This window comes from Xenia sp. Carnegie-2017, unplaced genomic scaffold, assembly GCF_021976095.1.
Source record: "Xenia sp. Carnegie-2017 unplaced genomic scaffold, XeniaSp_v1 HiC_scaffold_3, whole genome shotgun sequence".
In the NCBI taxonomy this organism is placed as follows: domain Eukaryota; kingdom Metazoa; phylum Cnidaria; class Anthozoa; order Malacalcyonacea; family Xeniidae; genus Xenia; species Xenia sp. Carnegie-2017.
Genome location: NW_025813493.1, coordinates 4,572,485 through 4,591,428, shown reverse-complemented (window position 1 = coordinate 4,591,428; position 18,944 = coordinate 4,572,485). Strand labels below are relative to the sequence as shown.

General features: G+C 33.1%; 1 protein-coding gene across 1 annotated transcript; it reads left to right on the top strand.

Annotated features, from left to right (window-relative positions):
- The first annotated feature begins 212 nt into the window (after positions 1–212).
- On the top strand, positions 213–6,067 carry LOC124454942 (cytosolic phospholipase A2-like). Its single transcript, XM_047005694.1, has 5 exons — positions 213–294; positions 853–966; positions 1,842–2,017; positions 4,739–4,961; positions 5,461–6,067. The coding sequence occupies exons 1-5, from the start codon at positions 213–215 to the stop codon at positions 5,487–5,489; spliced, it is 624 nt and encodes a 207-aa protein (XP_046861650.1). The 3' UTR covers positions 5,490–6,067.
- The last annotated feature ends 12,877 nt before the right edge of the window (positions 6,068–18,944 follow it).

Here is an 18,944-nt window from a genome sequence, read left to right as displayed (position 1 = left end):
TAAGTTCCATTTTCATGCAGTTGCGTATTACAATCCATAAATGTCATTTCATGAACTTGCGTATTACAATCCATAAATGCGATTTTCTTAAGACAACAATAAGCACAGCGAGAATTATCGTCAAAATCGATTTTTTTGTTTTGCAAAATGTAAACTTGGTTTCACAGTTAAAGTCATCTTATTATTTTACTTTAATAGTGTCTGCAATAAAGATGATGTTGATAACTGTAAGACAGAAGAAAATGATACAGGAAGACGAAGATGAAAAAATAAACCCGAAGACGAAAGTAGACAGTACGTTTATGTTATTTTTATTCTCTTTCTTTGATTGGATTAGTTGAGAACAGTAATGTATAAATTGGAAAAATATTTTTACTGCATGTTTACGTATATAGTTATATCACAAACTTCGACATAGAAATGAAGATATATGTTTAAAACATTGTGTAGTCAAAAGCAAATCTCCCTCGATCAGTAGTAACAAAGCCAGCCGTTTTTTAACACTACAATTCAAATATGTCTGTGTTTAATCACTGGAAATACAATGAATGGAATTCTCCTCTGCCCTTAATCCTAAATATGACATAAAATGCTTGTATCTAGCTACTTTTCATTTTTGTTCAATTTTAATAATTATTTTTTCTTGACAATTTTAAAATTTTGTTAAAATCCTGCAAAATAAAAACTGTTATGCAATGCAATTGAGAAATAAAAGATGTTTACTGTATTTTCACAGGCTTATGATATCTAGGAGACTTTTTGGGGAACTCGAGAATTAATAATTAACAATTCGCCATGACATTTGCGATTTTCAAAACAATGTTTTTATTTCGTATTTAACTTTCCTTCCAGATAAAGGTTGGGTGACGCAGATGTTGAACCCCAAGAATATTTTTGCAACTCGCAAAGGAAAAGCCGCTGAATCCTTTGACTTTTGCCGTGGACTCAAGTTAAAGAACAAAAACGGTAACACTTCATTTTATGAATCATTTTTGACCATGATCTTTTTTACCAAAAATAATGCAGTTATACAATTTGCGTTTCATTGTCTAAATCGTTTTGAGGAAATGTACTTCATTGTTTGAGTAATTTAGTTTATGTTTCCATCGTCAAAAATGCCATTGGATAAAATAACAAACTTTCCTGGGTTTTTATTCTTGTAGATTTGTAAGAAATTACTTGAATTGTGACGATTAATATTATTTATCCAAAAACCATGACCAGCCGACAATTTGAAGAAATATAGTATAAACCAAATTCCGAAGAAGCAAGACATCTTGGGATTGCAAAATATGCATCAAAACAAAACGAGAAGTGAACTGTAAATTTTCGACTTTATTTCAAAGTCATCCTTACACAGAAAGATTCTGTCAAGATGTCTTGCTTTTTCGGAATTTGCTTTATACTATATTGTATAGCCACTTGTCCTTCTTAAAAACCTCGTGCTCTCCACTTCTCCACTCTTATGTCCACTGTTCTCTAAGTAATCATAGAACTGGACCGTTTGATCTTAAATTTATTTTGGACCAGTAGTGAAGCTTGCACGTTTCTTACTCCTACAATGCAAATTTTTTTGACTTATGCAATCATTGGAAAAACAATGAATGTAATTAACTTTCTCTAAAAAATGAATAATAATCATGCTGGTAAATTTGCATTGCAGTAGTAAAGGATCGGGATGGCTTTGCTACTATTTTTGGAAAAAATATGTAGAGAACAAAATTTCATGTATGAAAAAATATCCACGTAATTTTGTTTTCTGTATTTGCGATCTGTAGTCATGTAGTTATATTGTTTGTGTAAAGCTGGTTTTAATTTTTTACAACGCAACCTGCCTATAGGAACTGTTGGTGGTAAGGATGCGGTATTCAAGAACAAAACCATGTGTGTTGTGAATAGTGGCATAGCTTTCAATTCACCATTTCCTGTTCTACTGAGACGAGAAAGAAAAGTTGAATTAATTTTGTCGTTCGACTTCAGTCAAAGAGATAATGGAGACAAAGAACCTCCTTTTCATGTGAGTCACTTCACATTTATTTGCACGTTTTATTCTATTGATGGTTATTTCTATCAAATGAGTTGTTTAAATGCAGCACTAATTTTTATTTCTATTCACGTGCTGTCAACTGATTTTCGTGATTCTCGCATAAACAACGTTCAATCCTGCTTTCCGACGGTAAACACACGTGTCAAAAATACGAGATCAAATTAGAAAGTTTAGAGAATCAAATGGTCTGACATAGTATTGTATATGTAAAATAGTGGCAATTAAATAGAAAGAAGATGCTCTTGGGGGCATTTGTGAATCTTAATTTAGAAATCCAAAACGGCTAATTATAAAGGCAGTAGGTGTAAGAGTAAATAAAAACCATTTTCCGTCAAATCAAAAGGAAGCTTAGATATGACATGCAATATGCAGATATAAAGTAATAGAGGAAAATAAAAACATTTTTAACGTTGTCACGGATATTAAGCTTGCATTTTTCAGCAAGCTTAAGAAGACAAAGAGCGTGCCAAAAAATATATGATTGAAAACTTGTTCAGCGCATCTACAAGCGCCAATTTCAGAGTTTGCTCTGTCACAAATTACTTGACAATGAATTTGAGCATACGTAGTCAACTCCATCAACTCTCCATGTTCATGATTATGGCAACAATCAACTCGATGTACTACTAACGATTATGGAGTATTTAGATAGCTCAATCACAAGTATTCAGATAAATCATCTGCGCATGCGCAGTCTGCTTGAGTATGCGTACACAACTCAACAAATTCTCGAAGTTATTGGATATGGCAACGACCAACAGTATGAACTAGTACCGATTATGAAGTAATTAGCTCGCTCAGTCACAAAGTTTTAGATATATCATCAGCGCATGCGCATTATGCTTGAGCATGCTGCTAAAGTTCTTGGTCATGGCAACGACCAACTGCATGTACTAGCACCGACTTTGAAGTAAATAGCATGCTTAGTAACAATTTAATACGGAAATAATCTGCGCATGCGCTTGAGCCTGCGCCGTCTACTCGACTAATTGTTCATAGTCGTAGCAATGACTAATTATATGTACTTAAACTACATTTGTGGCAATTAGCTCCTTTAGTCGCAAATTATCGAAGAAATAATCTGGGCATGAGCAGTAGTGACTTTAACAATACCACAACATTCGTAGGCCTTTAAATTTATGTATATATATGTAAAGCTAAAACTTCATATAATAGATGTCAACTAGCAGTGGAAGCTGGGTGCGATATAGTATGCAGTGGCTTAGGGGCCCACACTTCTATGGCGACCGTACTCTCCCTCCGTACCCCGAGCAAAGCCTATCGCAGGTGATCTCGTGGTCTGATGGGCGAAGGTTGCTATTGCATCTCCCAAGTAGGATAGCGTGGAGGGGCCGAAATCTCTTACCGGAACGATAGCATGCGGCGTTCTAGTGCCTTACATATAAGAAGATATCGGTAAGCATGAACCGAAAACGGGGTGTTTTGCTTTTTAATTTTATCTTTTTGTTTATCTCATAAAAGAAACTAGAACATCCAAAGATACTGTAAAGTTTAAAAAAACTTCTGCCTCTTTGAATATACGTTTTCTACATGTTACCTTTTGCAATGTAACTTTCTCATAACTTTCTCGTGATGAACGAGAGCCTGCTTATACAATGTAACTCTCATGAACGAAAGCACTCACGTGCTTTATGGAAAAAGGATCATATATTTTTTAGTAATAGTTTTACAAAGATTTTTTACATAGAAAGTTTTTAAAAACATTTAATAAGCCAAGCCATCGTCTAAATTGAACCCTTATGTCATAAAATTTTATTCCATTTTGGAGAGTATATTTCTTTTTTAACGATTCAATCTAGAAAGTAACTTCAAATATCGAGTAAGTTTGCGATTCAACAGTACACTTTTCCGATTAAAAGGACTTCTTTTAATCGCGCAGAGACAGTCGTCCACTTTGTTACGTAGATGCATGTAGTATGTATTTCGTTGTAAGAACCACCCTATCAAAGATTATCTAGTTCCAATTTTAGGTGCATCGAGCGAAGAAAATTGCAAGTCATAGAATTTTTTATAGCTATAGTTTAAATTTCATTTTTACGTATATAACTTGTAAATGAATCTGAAAATCCAATTTTAGGGAGATTTCATCCATCAATAATAATAATATTGATAAGTGATTATAAGACAGCGACTCAACATGTAGTAAAACAGTAATTCAAATATTTGTATGAATTGCCTTTTTAGCGCCTTGTGTAGTTGGAATTCGTCCTGGATATTCTAAGTCACGTGGCCTGTAACAATCTTTACAAAAAGGTCATTTGCACGACAACATGCCATTATCCAAGCTTTCTTTCGATCGCTATGCTTTTTCCTAACCCAAAACAATTAATATTTACTTTTATACCTTCTGCCTTTATAAATAATCGTTCTGAATAACTATTATAAGATTCACGAATGCCCTAAGACTCAAAATTTTCTCCTGACGATTTTAGCCGCATATTTTTGCCATTATTCTATGCATAAACAATACTACGTTCGACTATTTGATTGTCCGAATTTTCTAATTTGATCTCATATTTTTGACATCTGTGTCTACCGTCGGAAAGATGGATTAAACAGGAATGATCCAATCTGTTGGGAGAAAGTTGCACCTAGTTTTAAAACCATGGCTATTACAAAAAGGTGCTATCTTTAACATGTAGAACCTATGCTTTTCCTTCTTTTATCCAGGAACTAGGCAAGATATCCAACTTTTATCCAGCAGAGATATGGGCAAGAGAAAATAAATATCCCTTTCCAAATATTAAGGATAATCCGGTGGTCAAAGATTCAGAGGTCAAAGATTGTGAAATTCGTGAATGTTATGTATTTGAAGATGAAAATGATCCGAACTGCCCAACAATTTTACATTTTCCAGCTGTAAACAACTCATTTCGAGAGTATCTTAGCCCAGGTGAATAAATGCTAAACATACGGATGTGCCTTTAAATGCAATTATCTCAAGTAAGGAAGTATCTTCCATGTATCACATGTGAAGGAAGTATCTTCCATGTGTCACACGTAAAGGAAGTATCTTCCATATGTCACCGAAAATTTACTATTAAAGTTGATTTCACCTTTCTTTCGAAATTTTATAATATTCATTTAAACATTTAAATATTCTTACAAATATACAAATGCTTGTTTTTTAGTTCCTTCAAACTTGTAGAAAATGATCTGATTGTTTAGTATAAAACTAAATAAAAAATTGACCAATCAGATTATCTGCCGTAAGTTTTGAAAATGCACACTACAAAAACGGACATTTGAATGTTTGTACATGTATTTGAATGCTTCAGTCATGTTGTCAAAAGCATGTTGAAATCGACGCTTTTATTAACTTAAACTAATTTTGAACCTTTTATGATTTGTACGACACAATGTTGATCCATCAAAACAATCGGTTTTTGAAGGTGTGAGAAAGAGAAAGATGACGACATAGAGTTTGCAAACTTTGACATTTTTGACGACCCCGATGATTCTTATTCCTCCTTCAAATTTGAATACAAGCCCAAAACTTTCGAAAGATTGCATGAACTAATGAAATACAATACGCTCGTGAGCATTGATCTGATCAAGGGAAAATAATCGATATTGTAAAGTACAGGCGAAAGCACAGAAAGTATGCTAAGAAACACTCATTAAAGGAAAAAAATGTTAACAATAGTTTTAGTTCCTTCACTTGTATACCAATATACCAAAATAATCCACATCTTATAAACCAACCTAACATTTAAACTATAATTTGTTAGTGCCCGTTTGTAGTGTTAGTAGATTAATTTGCTTTATTATATGTAATTCCACAGACTTACATTTGTATTACATAATAAGCGTGTATGTAACTGATGTTGTACTTACGTAGGAGTAAAGCTCATAAATAAAATGATCAAAAGTTCATAATAAGTAATATCTTACATTTACTTTTCTACCTCCAATGTCCTAGCTTTATATTCAGGCTGATTTCTAATGTAAGTACTTACGTAGGGATAAAGTTCACAAATAAATATAATCAAAAGTTCATAACAGGTTAATGTTTTACTTTTATTTTTCTACTTCCAATGTCCTATATCTTTATATACGAGCTGACCTCCTATGTCTTCTATACTAACCTACCTCAACTGTCTCGTCTTTAGACGAGGTTAACTTTAATTTAATTCTACTCTCCGTCCTTCACATGTCCTACTATCACCATGACCTACAGTGCCTTACTTCTATACTAACCTACCTCCACTGTCTCACCTTTAGATGAAGTAAACTTTAATTTAATTCTAATCTATCACTATGTAAATTCTATATATATCAATATGTAAACATGATGGCGTTCTTTAAAAGATAAAGAAAGAACATTATGGCGTGGATGCTTGGACCAACGACTGGGACATAGAGTAGACAAAAGGTAGACATAAAGGTAGACATAAATTTTTTCATGCCATGTAAACTATAAGCATTGTGTCTATACAATGACAATATACATAATAAATTTTTTGTTTGATAAAGTCTATGGACTTACACATTTCACAGTACACATGTTGGACCTTTTAATAGTTATCAAGAATATAATCATTTTTAAAAACACAGTCAAAGCAATCATATTTAAATATTTTTTATGATTTTGTAATAATCCAGCAGCATCTCATAAGCGGACACCACAGACAAAACACATCAATTCATGATCACAAGGGTGTCCTTTAAGGTAAGTTTGATCGCATTCATTGCAATCGAATATAAAAATGCTTTTAAAAATGTATATGCCTGTATGGAGTAAAGAATGTTATGAATTTTCTTCCTTGATGTTTCCCATCGTTACAAACATTTGCTGGCACGGATGAAACTATCAAACACAATAGTGGTCATTTTACGGGCGTGATTAACACTATCGTACTACGTCATTGCATTGAATATTCAATTTCATTACATATTATTAAGCTATGACATGATATCTTTGCACGAAATTTTAAAACATTCATGGGTAAAGAAATGGATAATTTTACTATCTTATTTACTTTTTTTAAATTTACTAAAAGGAAATGTCCGTGGGACTTCACTAAAGATATTTTTATGAAGGTTTTAGAAATGCTCCAAATATTTTTATATTCGGTGAGTATTATTTGTCACTCACATGTATGCATTACTTATTTAAAGCTTGATAACATGTGCTTGATGGTAAATGTTTTCACACGTCTAATTCTCGGAAACGTGGCAAGGTTGTAGACATTGAACTCATCATTTTCTTGAGGAAAATTTCCCTCTCTTTCATATTAAGTTTTCATGATTGGTAATCTTGCTAACTACTAAAAACGTAACAAAATTTAGTTGTGCTTTATAACTGTTTCCAATGTGTTAAAATCTGCTAGGATAACCCTACCATACTATCAAGAAGCTAAAATTTACAGATCATATATTCCTGCTGTAAAATCTTGAGATACCATGAAGTATTTCAGGTAACTTTATCTAGTAAAACCAAGATTTTCTTGCAGGTAAACTAAAATCCATTATTATACGTTATGTTTGAATGAAGATTCATTGCGATTATTAGGATATACGCCTTTTCTGAAAACAATTCTTGCACATATTTTTTCCTTATAAAAAGTAATTACAGACTTTGGGATAGCCAAAGGGCTCGCAGCCTGAATTCCTTTCCTTAGTAACGGTTTAATCCGTCTGCTGAAATTTGAGCTTAATTGTGTACGGTGAAAGAGGCTATTTTATTTTACTTGAGTTAATGACATGACCGAAAACTATTTATAGTAACTATTCAATTAATTTTGCTAATAACGGCAGATACAATTTCGACTATTTCTTTTTCAATAGTTTTTATATTTCATGCTTTCGTGCCATCGGAATTAGTAGGGACAGTAACTTGTTGAGAGAACGCTCAGGAGATGCTTAACGACTCGCTCTTGACTTACAGTTCTATAACGTTTTATTTTGATTTATCCATAAGATAATCGCAAACAGAAGATAATCGCAAATCTTTTCAGCCAGGAAGGAATCCTGTTATTCCACGACCAAAGTAATTGTGACTTTGGTTCGTTGTTTAGCTATGTCATTAATCAACGGTATTGCTTGAAAAATCAGAGACTTTCCAAACGAAGTCAGCACTTTTAAATAAACGTTTTGGCGAGAAAACATGCCTTGGCGCCTCAATTTATTCGGAATAAAAATTCCTTATTGCGCTAAGCCGAATCCCAGCAACAATCTGGAACAAAATCACAGTAAATAAATCCATATTCAGTTGTTTATCACAAAACCAAAAATAGCTAGGAAATGACAAAAAGCAATTTTAAAAAAACGTTAATGTTTGAGCCAATCGGATAAAAATGTCAAGCACACAGTATTTTCTACATAAGCTTTCAAAATTTCCACGATACATTTTACGAAATGCATCTTCGATTAGATTTAGGTTGTAAGTGTATTTTTTGAGATGATTCTACATCACCAGAATCTTTCGTCAGAGCTTATAAAATTTTATAAAATTTAACTCTCAGAAAAGCGATTTCCAGCTTTCAGTATATATGAAGGAATATAGGAAAATCTGTCCATGATCTGAACGGATAAAAATTCGCAAATTTTCGCCAGTTTTGCATTTTGTCCGTAAATACTACTTGTGTTTGCCAAGTCTTACCAAAATCAAATCAAAACAGTTTCATTCATTGTCATAATCATGGCATTGTTCCTTTGTAGCAATAGAAAGATGAAGCACGTCATTTTTTGCAATGAAAAGTAAGAAGAACAATAAAATACACTACAAAAAATTAATGCATCATCTTTCTTCCTGTGTGCAAGAAGTAGTATGCATGGAACATGATAATACAAGCAATGTTCAAAGAGAATACCAATCTGGTAAACAATCATTTGCGATTGGGTAGTATGATTTAATAATGTAGGATGTAACAGATACCAATGAGAGCATACACATCATTCATGAATACATAAAACTGTGTGCATTATACTCAGCTTCTTCCACAGCTGCTGCAATATGGCTGTGCTATTCACATACTGAAAGGGAAGTATCAGACAAACACAAAACAAATGCATTTTGAAAACATGTAAATGCCCCATCCTTATGTTTTTTATGAAGTAATGGATGGTGAGTATAATATTCAGCATTCTAAGAAATTCAATGCTGGTAAGGCAACATAGAGTGATAAACTTTCATCCCCTTCCATTGAAATGGAGCATGCATTGTACACACAGTTCCCATCAGCCAGTATACTAAACATAAAGAAGTATTTGCAATATTCAAAGAAAGAAAGTGATAACTACCAACCTTACATTTACTTTCAATCTACATAAAAATGATAAGTGCTCGGTGTATTTTATAAGCACATCTTTTGATAAATCAGAGAAAAGGTCATGAATAAGGTGTTTTCAGTGGAGCTGGTTGATGATGTTTGTATAAAAACCAAATAGTGAAAAATATTTGGTAGATCTCCTGCACAGTCGAGTGTCGAAACTATATAGGTAGTATATCATAGAACTTTGTTGTCACATAAAGACATAGTGAAACCATATGTATAAAATAACACCAATACCAATTACTAAAACATACTTCATAACATCTATTATCTGAGGTATATCATAGTTTGAAAACACTGTAAAACACACAATTAATCAATTCATCGCGATAAAGAAAATGAAAACGTTTAGAACGTTTTTAGCATTATTTCTCTGTACGAATAACAAACTGATGCTTTGAAAAATATCTTTTCTGCTTAAGTTGTCATTGAAAATCTTCCTACCTAGTTTAGCAAATCTTTTATCTTTTAGGCCTTTCCATTAATAACTGATGTATTATTCTGGAGCATAAGAGGGACCAGCAGTGTTGTGGTATAAAGGTCAATTTTGCTGATGGACATTGCACATTAGTTTTGGCCTTTTCTTCCACAAGTAAGCAGTTGTTTGCTTCTGCACTGATTACAACAGAATATGCAGATTATGTTGTAGTCCACCATAATTTCAATAAGTGTTACTCAATTACGCGTACTTTAAATAATTGCAGGAATTATTCCGTCCTAGCTATGTATAAATATTCACAGATTTGTATTACCAGGCTTGGAGTTTTAAGCTTTGCCAACATGGCATCTTTGTCAAATGCCAAATGTTCGGCACAATCAAAAGATTGTTGCCTGTACGAAAGCAAGAGAGTTAACAAGATAATTATCAAAATGTAACAGGAAGTTTTTCCTTTCGTCTTTTACATTGACGTAATATGAAAATATTCATACGTTTGGATAACTATATGTTAGCACATATAAATTCGACATTGCTGAGACACGAAGATTCGAGGTGTGGCTGAAGGAAAGTCGAACAGAGCATATCTTGTGAAAATTATAGCATAAAGTTTAGTTGAGGTTAAACTAAGTTGCCTTACTGAAGAAAAGAGTGCACAGATGTACGTAAGGTTCTCTTGATATTCTGCATTATAAAGTTAAAATTAATAGGGTTACAATGTCAGTTTAAATGTGTACAAACTTTTAGTTTTTGTTACGTATCCCAAACGAGCAAAGACGACGGAGGCTTAAATGGCTGGAAATGCTGACGGAGGATCGAGTAAACATCGTCTTCGTAAATAGAATAAAATAAAGATCAACTTTTTGTGAGCCATAAAATAAGTTTATAACGTAAACTCACATTATAACAAAAAATTATGTGGCGTCTATTAATAACAATGTTTTATAACAACGAAATGATTAATTTGTTCATCAAAGAAAGCCGTAATTGCAAACACTGCCTTCAACATCAAAACATACTGATGCTTTCCTGTTTTGTTTATGAAACGCAACATACTATTCTATGTAATTGTCAATTTATGAAATTATTTACCGAATTTTACCAATATTTTTAAAAAATAATATCCCTGACGCTAAAAAGACCTTATTCACCGTGGATAGTGAGTATAAAAAAACAGTCAGGGTCGGTCACTCCAACAACAACACATGAAATGGAGCAAAGTTTGTTTTGATCTTTTTTATTAGCAATATGAAGAAAAGACCTGGTAGCAAAGTTTTTCTGGAATGTGGTGCAGTACTAATACCAACACTATTTCATAGAGGACTATGAAGACAACTGGTAGATGTTATTGTCTTAATGACCATAATGACATTATGAATTTGTCTATTCTAGAGAATTTTTATGTAGCCGGGTAAGCTTGCAACATATAATATAAGATCTAGAAAGACCAACTTACGAAACATTTCTTTTGGATTTGAAAAAAATGTGTCCATTTGAGCATAGGCTTTCGTATGATCCTGGGATATTTACGCACGAGTGTTCTTTGCTACAAGGAGAAGACTGACATTCGTCGGTATCTAATGTTTTACGATAAATTGCTTTAAAATTTGTGCAATACAATAAACAACTTTATGTCTAATATAAAAATGTGTATCAGGTGAACATTTTAAATTTTTTTTATTTCTTTTGAACATTTCCTAATAGATTTTCTGATAAATTAAAGAATATACATGATTATCTTGAATTTTGCATATTACATAATTGTCTTAAATTACATAATTCTCTATTATTTATATACATAAAGAAATTATAAATAATTGTCTTGAATTTTGATATTTGATTTGAACTAATCAATATTTAAAACTTCAAACAAAATCTGTAACAAATGGAAGTACAAACCTTTTGTATACAAACCTTTTCCTAAATCATACAGACTACGGTTGTTTTTGAGCTGTAAACAAGTGGAGGCAAAAAAGTGGCCAAAGGTTTTTACATTATACGTGAGTCAGTGGGAAAATCACGACTTGTTTAAGTGGAGACAAATCTACGCTGACCACTCAAACTAATTGCTGGTTACAATATCGAGCTATTATTATTTACATTAAGAAAGTGACATGTTGAGTACGATATAAATGAGACATTTATTAGTAATTCCAATGTTTCACATGTTGCATAAAAACACAAGTAATAGTCTCAAAGTCAGTGGTAATTTTTGGTCAACATTAACAGAAGAAATTAAATAACGATCATTTACTGTACATGAAGGAAGTGTGCTTTACAAGCACTACAAGTACTAGTGCAAATAAAAATAGTTAAATCTGGTAATAGGATTGTTAAGGTAGCAGTTAAGGTGTAAGTCATAACTAGTACCTACATAGTTAATAGGACTATGAAGTGTCACGTGTACGAACGATATTAGCTATTTCGAATTATTCTCGTCGACAGAAAACATATGAAAAACAACTTAGAACGTTAAAACAATAAGATTGTTAATGGAAAAATTCTTATATCAGATGCATATCAATTATTATATTCTTTCTTTACATGGAATCAATAATTTAGAGTCTGTTAATTCAAGATGCTGAATTAACTTTGCAAAACGAAATGCATTGACTAACATAATTATGTCAAATTATAGCGTATCATCCAGATTAAATACTCGACAATTTATTTACAAAACAATCCTTCAAGAAAATTTTTTTTACAAGAAGTTGCATGAATCATATTTGATCCAGAAAAAACAGCTGAAAAAGATGCTAGCTTCGCCAGACATGAACGTTTGCAAAAACTGCGATGCCTTTATGGGCAGAATTCAAATCATGAGGAAAGTAAGGCCTCAATTATTACAAGCCTTTAAAACAAAGAGCATCGCAACAAAGAACTGATGCTATTTCATGGCTATTGCATAAAGAAGTGTTATATAACGACCAAACGAAAAATATACAAAAAATTGAAAAGGTGATTCAAAGTCAAATAAAAGTAACTTTGGAAATGTTGCATCTTACCGTAGATTATGACAAATATGTTCAATCAAGCCTTATTCTTTTCATTATCAAATTTATTATTTTCTAAGTAAGTCAACAAAGACAAGCAAATAAACCAGACTATAAACAAGCAGGTTGGCTACGCACAGGAAACCAGAACGTTGACTGCATAGGAGGGGGGGGGGGTGTTCATCTGTTTAGTTCTGCCAGACTGATTTTTTATTTGTTAGTGATTTTAATTTCAAAAGAAATAACTCGGAAGAGCTAAATACATGAATATTCACAAGCGTTCTAGTTTCGGTCTCTTTTTAACTGCATGTTTTTTCTCTTGGCAATTGGTAACGCTGTTTTTTTATGATTTTTCTCTTGAGCATTTTTCTAAAATTCTGATTAATAAAATCGCCCTCTTTGTTTTTAAACGATTTTGATAGTTTCAGCTGTTATGTTATAATTAAGGTTTTAAGATGTCTAATCCTGAACAATTTGCACTGACGTCTGCTGCAACTTTGAAATTTATATTTCTGTGAATCTTGCCTTGATCTTTATTTTAATTTTCAAAGTTCATGATTAGTGAAACGTACTGGTCGTTATGTTTAGAATCTTTATTCTTACCATACAATTCTGCTTATTTGGTTAAATATTGAGTTGAGTTATCATTAACAAGTAAGTAATTATGTATCATGCATAATTAATCAATCGTATTTGTATTCAGTATGTTAGCTGAATCGAATCTGAAGTGTGTTTCACCTAATGTGCTTGCATTAGTACGTGACCATCTAAGATTTCCTCTGGAAAACCGGAAATGGAAAAATTAAATTCGTGCGCGGCTATTGAGAAATTTATAATCAGTTTAGCTTCCTCTAACGTTACGTATAATATCAACCTACGTATAACAGTAACATAACTCATCAAATTTCAATATTAAAGAACCATCACGACACTTCAATATCGAATAAACGCCAAACCTTTGGCTGTTATTTTTATTTAATATTAGGTTTGCATTTTTCAGATTGGCCAAATTTTGTACAACATTAATATTGATTCAGGTGATAATACGTAATGATACGTCCTTGGGTAAAACTATTCTTAACGTCATCATTAATGAATTTACACCTATGCCGAGATCGGGGAAACACAGTGTGTTGTATCTTGGCGTGCCAAACCCACCCGTATTTGGTAAAGAAGGCGATAACTCCAAGCCTGTCAGTTATTTAACCAGGGTAGAAAGTGCAGAAAATGCCGAAGAACTTCTTACGAAAAGCCATTGTAAACGTGTGCTGATTACGGGCATATGTAGTTGATAATGTCATCAAGTTCAGTAGAGAATTACTTGACAGAGTCGTGGTGATGATTTTATCGATTCTTAATGGAGGGATGATTAGTAGAAAAAGATTTGTAGCTATCTGGTGGATGCTTGGTGAAATTTTGTAGAATACTAAGGGTTTTTAAAAGAGTGAAAATGTTTTATTCTAGGACTAAATGGCAACATCTCAAAAATGACACCCTGAGTTGAACAAACAGAGCTTACAAAATCTGGACAATCACGAATATGGAACTTTTGCTCATTTATATACTTCATATATATATATATATTGCTGAACTCTTGCAAACTTTTGTAGCTTTGTTTTACATACCTTTATTAAAACCTATGGTAAATATCCATGCTTTCACACTTTGCTAGTGGATTTATTTTGCTGCAGTTGTTGTTTGAGGCTAAACTCGGGTTGCTTCCGAGAAGTTTATTCATAACATTCAATGAAAACTTCTACATTGCAAGAAACTACAAAAACCACAGGTAAGCACATGCTGATACAGGTATTTTACATAAAAGACGCTGCATGGTTGGTTGATAATAATCTATCATGAGATTAAGTTCACAATGATAGGGTGACATTATTACACAATTTACTACACTTTCCTTATTTCATTATAAAGACGTGGCTTGGCAAACACTTTACATTACACTTATACATATGTTAGTGTCCTTTTGGCTACATAGAAAAAGTTGAAAATGATCTAATTTAACTATACTTGTTGTCTTTTTAAATAAATTTACTAAGTTATCTTCGTTGGCAATTAATTAAGTTCATTGTTCCACGCTACCTGCACTTTGCTTCAAATGAATGGTTTTTAATTTCTATGTCTTTAGACGTTGTTTTTTGAAAAGCTGGGTTCTTTGTTGATATTTTTCCTGGTTGTGTGCTTTGATTTTTGCAGCGCTGTTCTTTTCCACTATGCTTAAATCACTGCACCCAAGCTAAAGTTGTACACTCTGTTGTACATGCAGAAAGTAAAACAATTTCTATTCTTTGAGGATATCAGTGATCCTTCTTCTGATATTGAAAACCATTTCTATCACTACTCAATTTAAATGTGTACTTGTTATCTTCTTGTAAAATATTTCGTAAGTTGTCTTTGCCTGCAGAATAACTAAGCTCATTAAGCAGCGCATTATTTCGCTTCTATTGAAATGGTATTTGATCTCCATGTGCTTAGACCTTTTGTGAAAAGTTGCGTCCTTTAAATTGTAATTTTATCTGTCCCTGGTTATTTTCATTGATTTTTGCGCTTCTGTTTTCTTCCACTATGCCTAAATTGCAACATAATTGTTATAAAAATCTACGCTCTTCTTCACAAATAGAAAGTAAAACCATTAAAATCTTTTAACAAGGCTCCATCTACAAACATAAAGTATACGTAAGGGTCTGCTAGTGATTGCTTAAACCTTTTCCTGGTCAAGTAAATTATTTAAAGGCTGAAACACACTGGGCAGTAGCTTCAGTCTCGCGTCCAAAGCGAATTGATGCGCACGCGTCAGTCGCTTGAACGCTAAAAACACACATGCTGCAAACATCGCGACTTTTACTGTGGCGTCTATTGCACATGGCGGTGATTTTAGTTTGTTACAGACACAGATATCACTTAAACATTTTATTTTGGCCTTTATTATAGCTACAATAAATGAATATTTACTCAGTACAAACTACTATGTGAGAAAAGAGAACAAGCCAGTTAAAACACGCCAATATGATCATAGTCCATTACGCGTATATTGTGGATAATCTTATTCTGCGCACTTAGGTTGTGCATTAGGGTTCCAGTTTGTAGCTCCTGTCCCTATTTGATAAAGGCTGAAACACACTAGGTAGTCGCTTTAGTCGCGCGTCTAAAACTACCGCTTTGCGTGGTTACTAAGCTAGTAGCGTAGTCGCGTCAGTGTCGCTGGAAGTTCAACATGTCGAATTTTGACTTTGGTCGCTTCAGTCGCTTTATACGATTGGCCAATAGATACATTTTAACTTCTAAATGCTATCATATTTCCTGTCATATACCTACAAATTTTATAGATTATACCTTGGATAAGGCAATATATAGTGAATTCACACTGAATCTTTCAGTTTTATATGACTTATCAAATAGGGACAATAGAGCAAACTGGAACCCTAATGCACAACCTAAGTGCGCAGAATAAGATTATCCACAATATACGCGTAATGGACTATGATCATATTGGCGTGTTTTAACTAGCTTGTTCACTTTTCTCCACACAGTAGTTTGTACTGAGTAAATATTCATATATTAGTAGCTATAATAAAGGCCAAAATAAAGTTAAGTGATATCTGTGTCTGTAACAAAGTAAAATCACCGCCATGTTCATTAGACGCCACGGTAAAGTCGCGATGGTCGCTGCATGTGTGTTTCTGGCGTTCAAGCGACTGACGCGTGCGCATCAATTCGCTTTGGACGCGCGACTAAAGCGACTGCCTAGTTTGTTTCAGCAAGTCATATAAAACTGAAAGATTCCAGTGTGAATTCACTATATATTGCCTTCGTTTTCCGGTAATCTTTAAATTTCGATGATCTTATGACATTAGGAAATAGTATCTTTATAGGCCAGTGTAAAATGAATCAAGAACATTTAACTTTCAAATAACCACTCGTACGGTGTGCTAGTTTTAGACGCGCGACTAAAGCGACTGCTTAGTGTTTCAGCCTAATGTTTATTCCAGTTTCTGCCGCTTTGTTTGGAATACAAGCTTACACTGTATTTCATTTGTAAGCAAACTTTCTCCGTTCTTGGCCCATAATTTAAATAACCCTTAACTTGCTCAAAATAAACATCCCTGTCAACTGAATATGCCGACCACAGTATAGATATCTTGACAGAAGGTCCACTCGTGTCGGAATCTTTAATGTTCGTGTCCCTTACTTTCAGCAATTTCAAAGATAACACGCCTTCCAGCAAGATACTTCCGCTAGATCGCAATAGAAAATATAGATGTTTTTACAAATATATTGCTTTGCACTACAAAAGCTTGGAACCTTATCTTATTGGAAAGATGATAACTCTTTGTAAAAAGTGATAACTCATGGTAATCATCAAGAATAAATAAGAATTTGCAACGTTATTTAATCTATAACATTAATCAACTGCACGCTTAATGGTGTTAGCAGTTATGCTATACTGGCTGGCTTATTTTCGACTTGAGATGGGTACCTTCCTGTATTCTCAACTTGATCGTAAAAACTCCCCTTCAAATTTTTAGTTTCTTGCTCTGAATTGCAGCAGCTTTATAGTACAAAGTGATGGGCATATTTCATTATCCGTTTAATTTTGTCAATCACAAATTTATCGACTCCATCAAAAATTTTACCTTACTCGCTCTATTTTCGAGGTTTCTCAGTGATATACTAGGTAAGCTGGACTCGTCTTATCACATGTCACAAAATGCCTCTTTACTCTGTCTTGAGCTTTCTAGGATTCAGTACGTATAAGCAAAAACACACTGAACCGAACCATGCATTTTACTAAGATTAGACTTGAATCTCGTTAGATCCTCACCTGCACTTAATTCAAATCTATTATTGCTACATCTGTTTGCAATATATGCAGATGCCATTACTGCATAAGTTTACAAGAACTAAACTTTGGTAAATTTGATTCTACTGGTAACCATCTGGCCATATTGAATAAATTCAACAAGTCTCGCTCTTCCGTCCCATTTTGGTAAGGAATAACTCTCAATGAACAATGTCTCCTTCTAGATTAAACTATTACTTAGAAATTGGAACTCATATCCTGCAAAATCTCCTAAATTATCACTTCTGATAAATTTAGTTTTCCTTTGGTTGCAATTTCAGCAAGAAATTCAATAAACATCTCTTGACATTATATATTGGAACAAAAGAATATTTAGCTACTTAAGCCACGGTTGTTAATTATCTCATTTCACAACTAAATCTGAGAATTCGAAATGTCAAAACGAAACCGCAATGAATTGAAAACATTGACACAATACAAAAATTACGAAATAATCCGATAGGACCTTCACAAATCAGCTCAAAAAATTAAACAAAACTCATTTTAATATATTACATTCACTTGATTTTTCCTATTTAATCTTGATGATCAGTAATCAATAGAGGTTTAGAAAGGCATTAAACTTGAAGAAATCTTTCTTAATGTTAAGACATATAAAAATGCAGATCCAGGTGCCAAATGATGCGTAAATATTTTTCAAATAATACCTGTCTCAGTAACTTGTTGCAAAAATCAAAGTGATTTGATTTCATGGAACATTCACAAAAACAAAAAAATTTTCTGTGATGTTTTCAGGGTAAATTACACACAATAAAAGATCTTTATTGCATATCCTGTATATTACGTTGAAACAGGTTTGAAACATTTGACATTTTAGGGCTTTTATCTCAGGTAACTTAAATATTAGGGTATGGTATTTTGAATAACGAGGTAGAGAATACTTGATTACAAAAACATTTATTTGTTGTTTTTCTTGAAAAGTTTAAGATCCCATTTTGAACTTCTACGAATTTTCATCATCAACAAAACCTCACAAAAAGCAAACCTAATTGTAAGTGCTCTTCCTCAATGTAAGAGAGAAGGAAAAAGATAGAAAAAGAGTTATTACAAATCGACGCAACTTATCTTGTAACTTGATGTAGTTTTAGTACGTTCATCAAAACAATATGGTGAAACAAACTTTGCACTTTAATTTATTTGACTATTAGTTTAGCCTGTGTTCAGGCATAAACGATCTAATATAGTATAGGCAAGATAACAATGCCAGGAAGTTTTGTAGCTATGTGTATAACACACCGTTGTTGACGCTAGGTCGTTACTACTCAGCGACATGTTTGCCAGGTTACCGCGTAGTCGT

Excerpts from the sequence above, each read along its gene's own strand:
- LOC124454942 (XM_047005694.1), top strand. The coding sequence starts at position 213 with ATGATGTTGATAACTGTAAGACAGAAGAAAATGATACAGGAAGACGAA. Across the intron at positions 2,018-4,738 it reads ACAAAGAACCTCCTTTTCAT|GAACTAGGCAAGATATCCAA; the intron begins GTGAGTCACTTC and ends TCTTTTATCCAG. Across the intron at positions 4,962-5,460 it reads TCGAGAGTATCTTAGCCCAG|GTGTGAGAAAGAGAAAGATG; the intron begins GTGAATAAATGC and ends CGGTTTTTGAAG.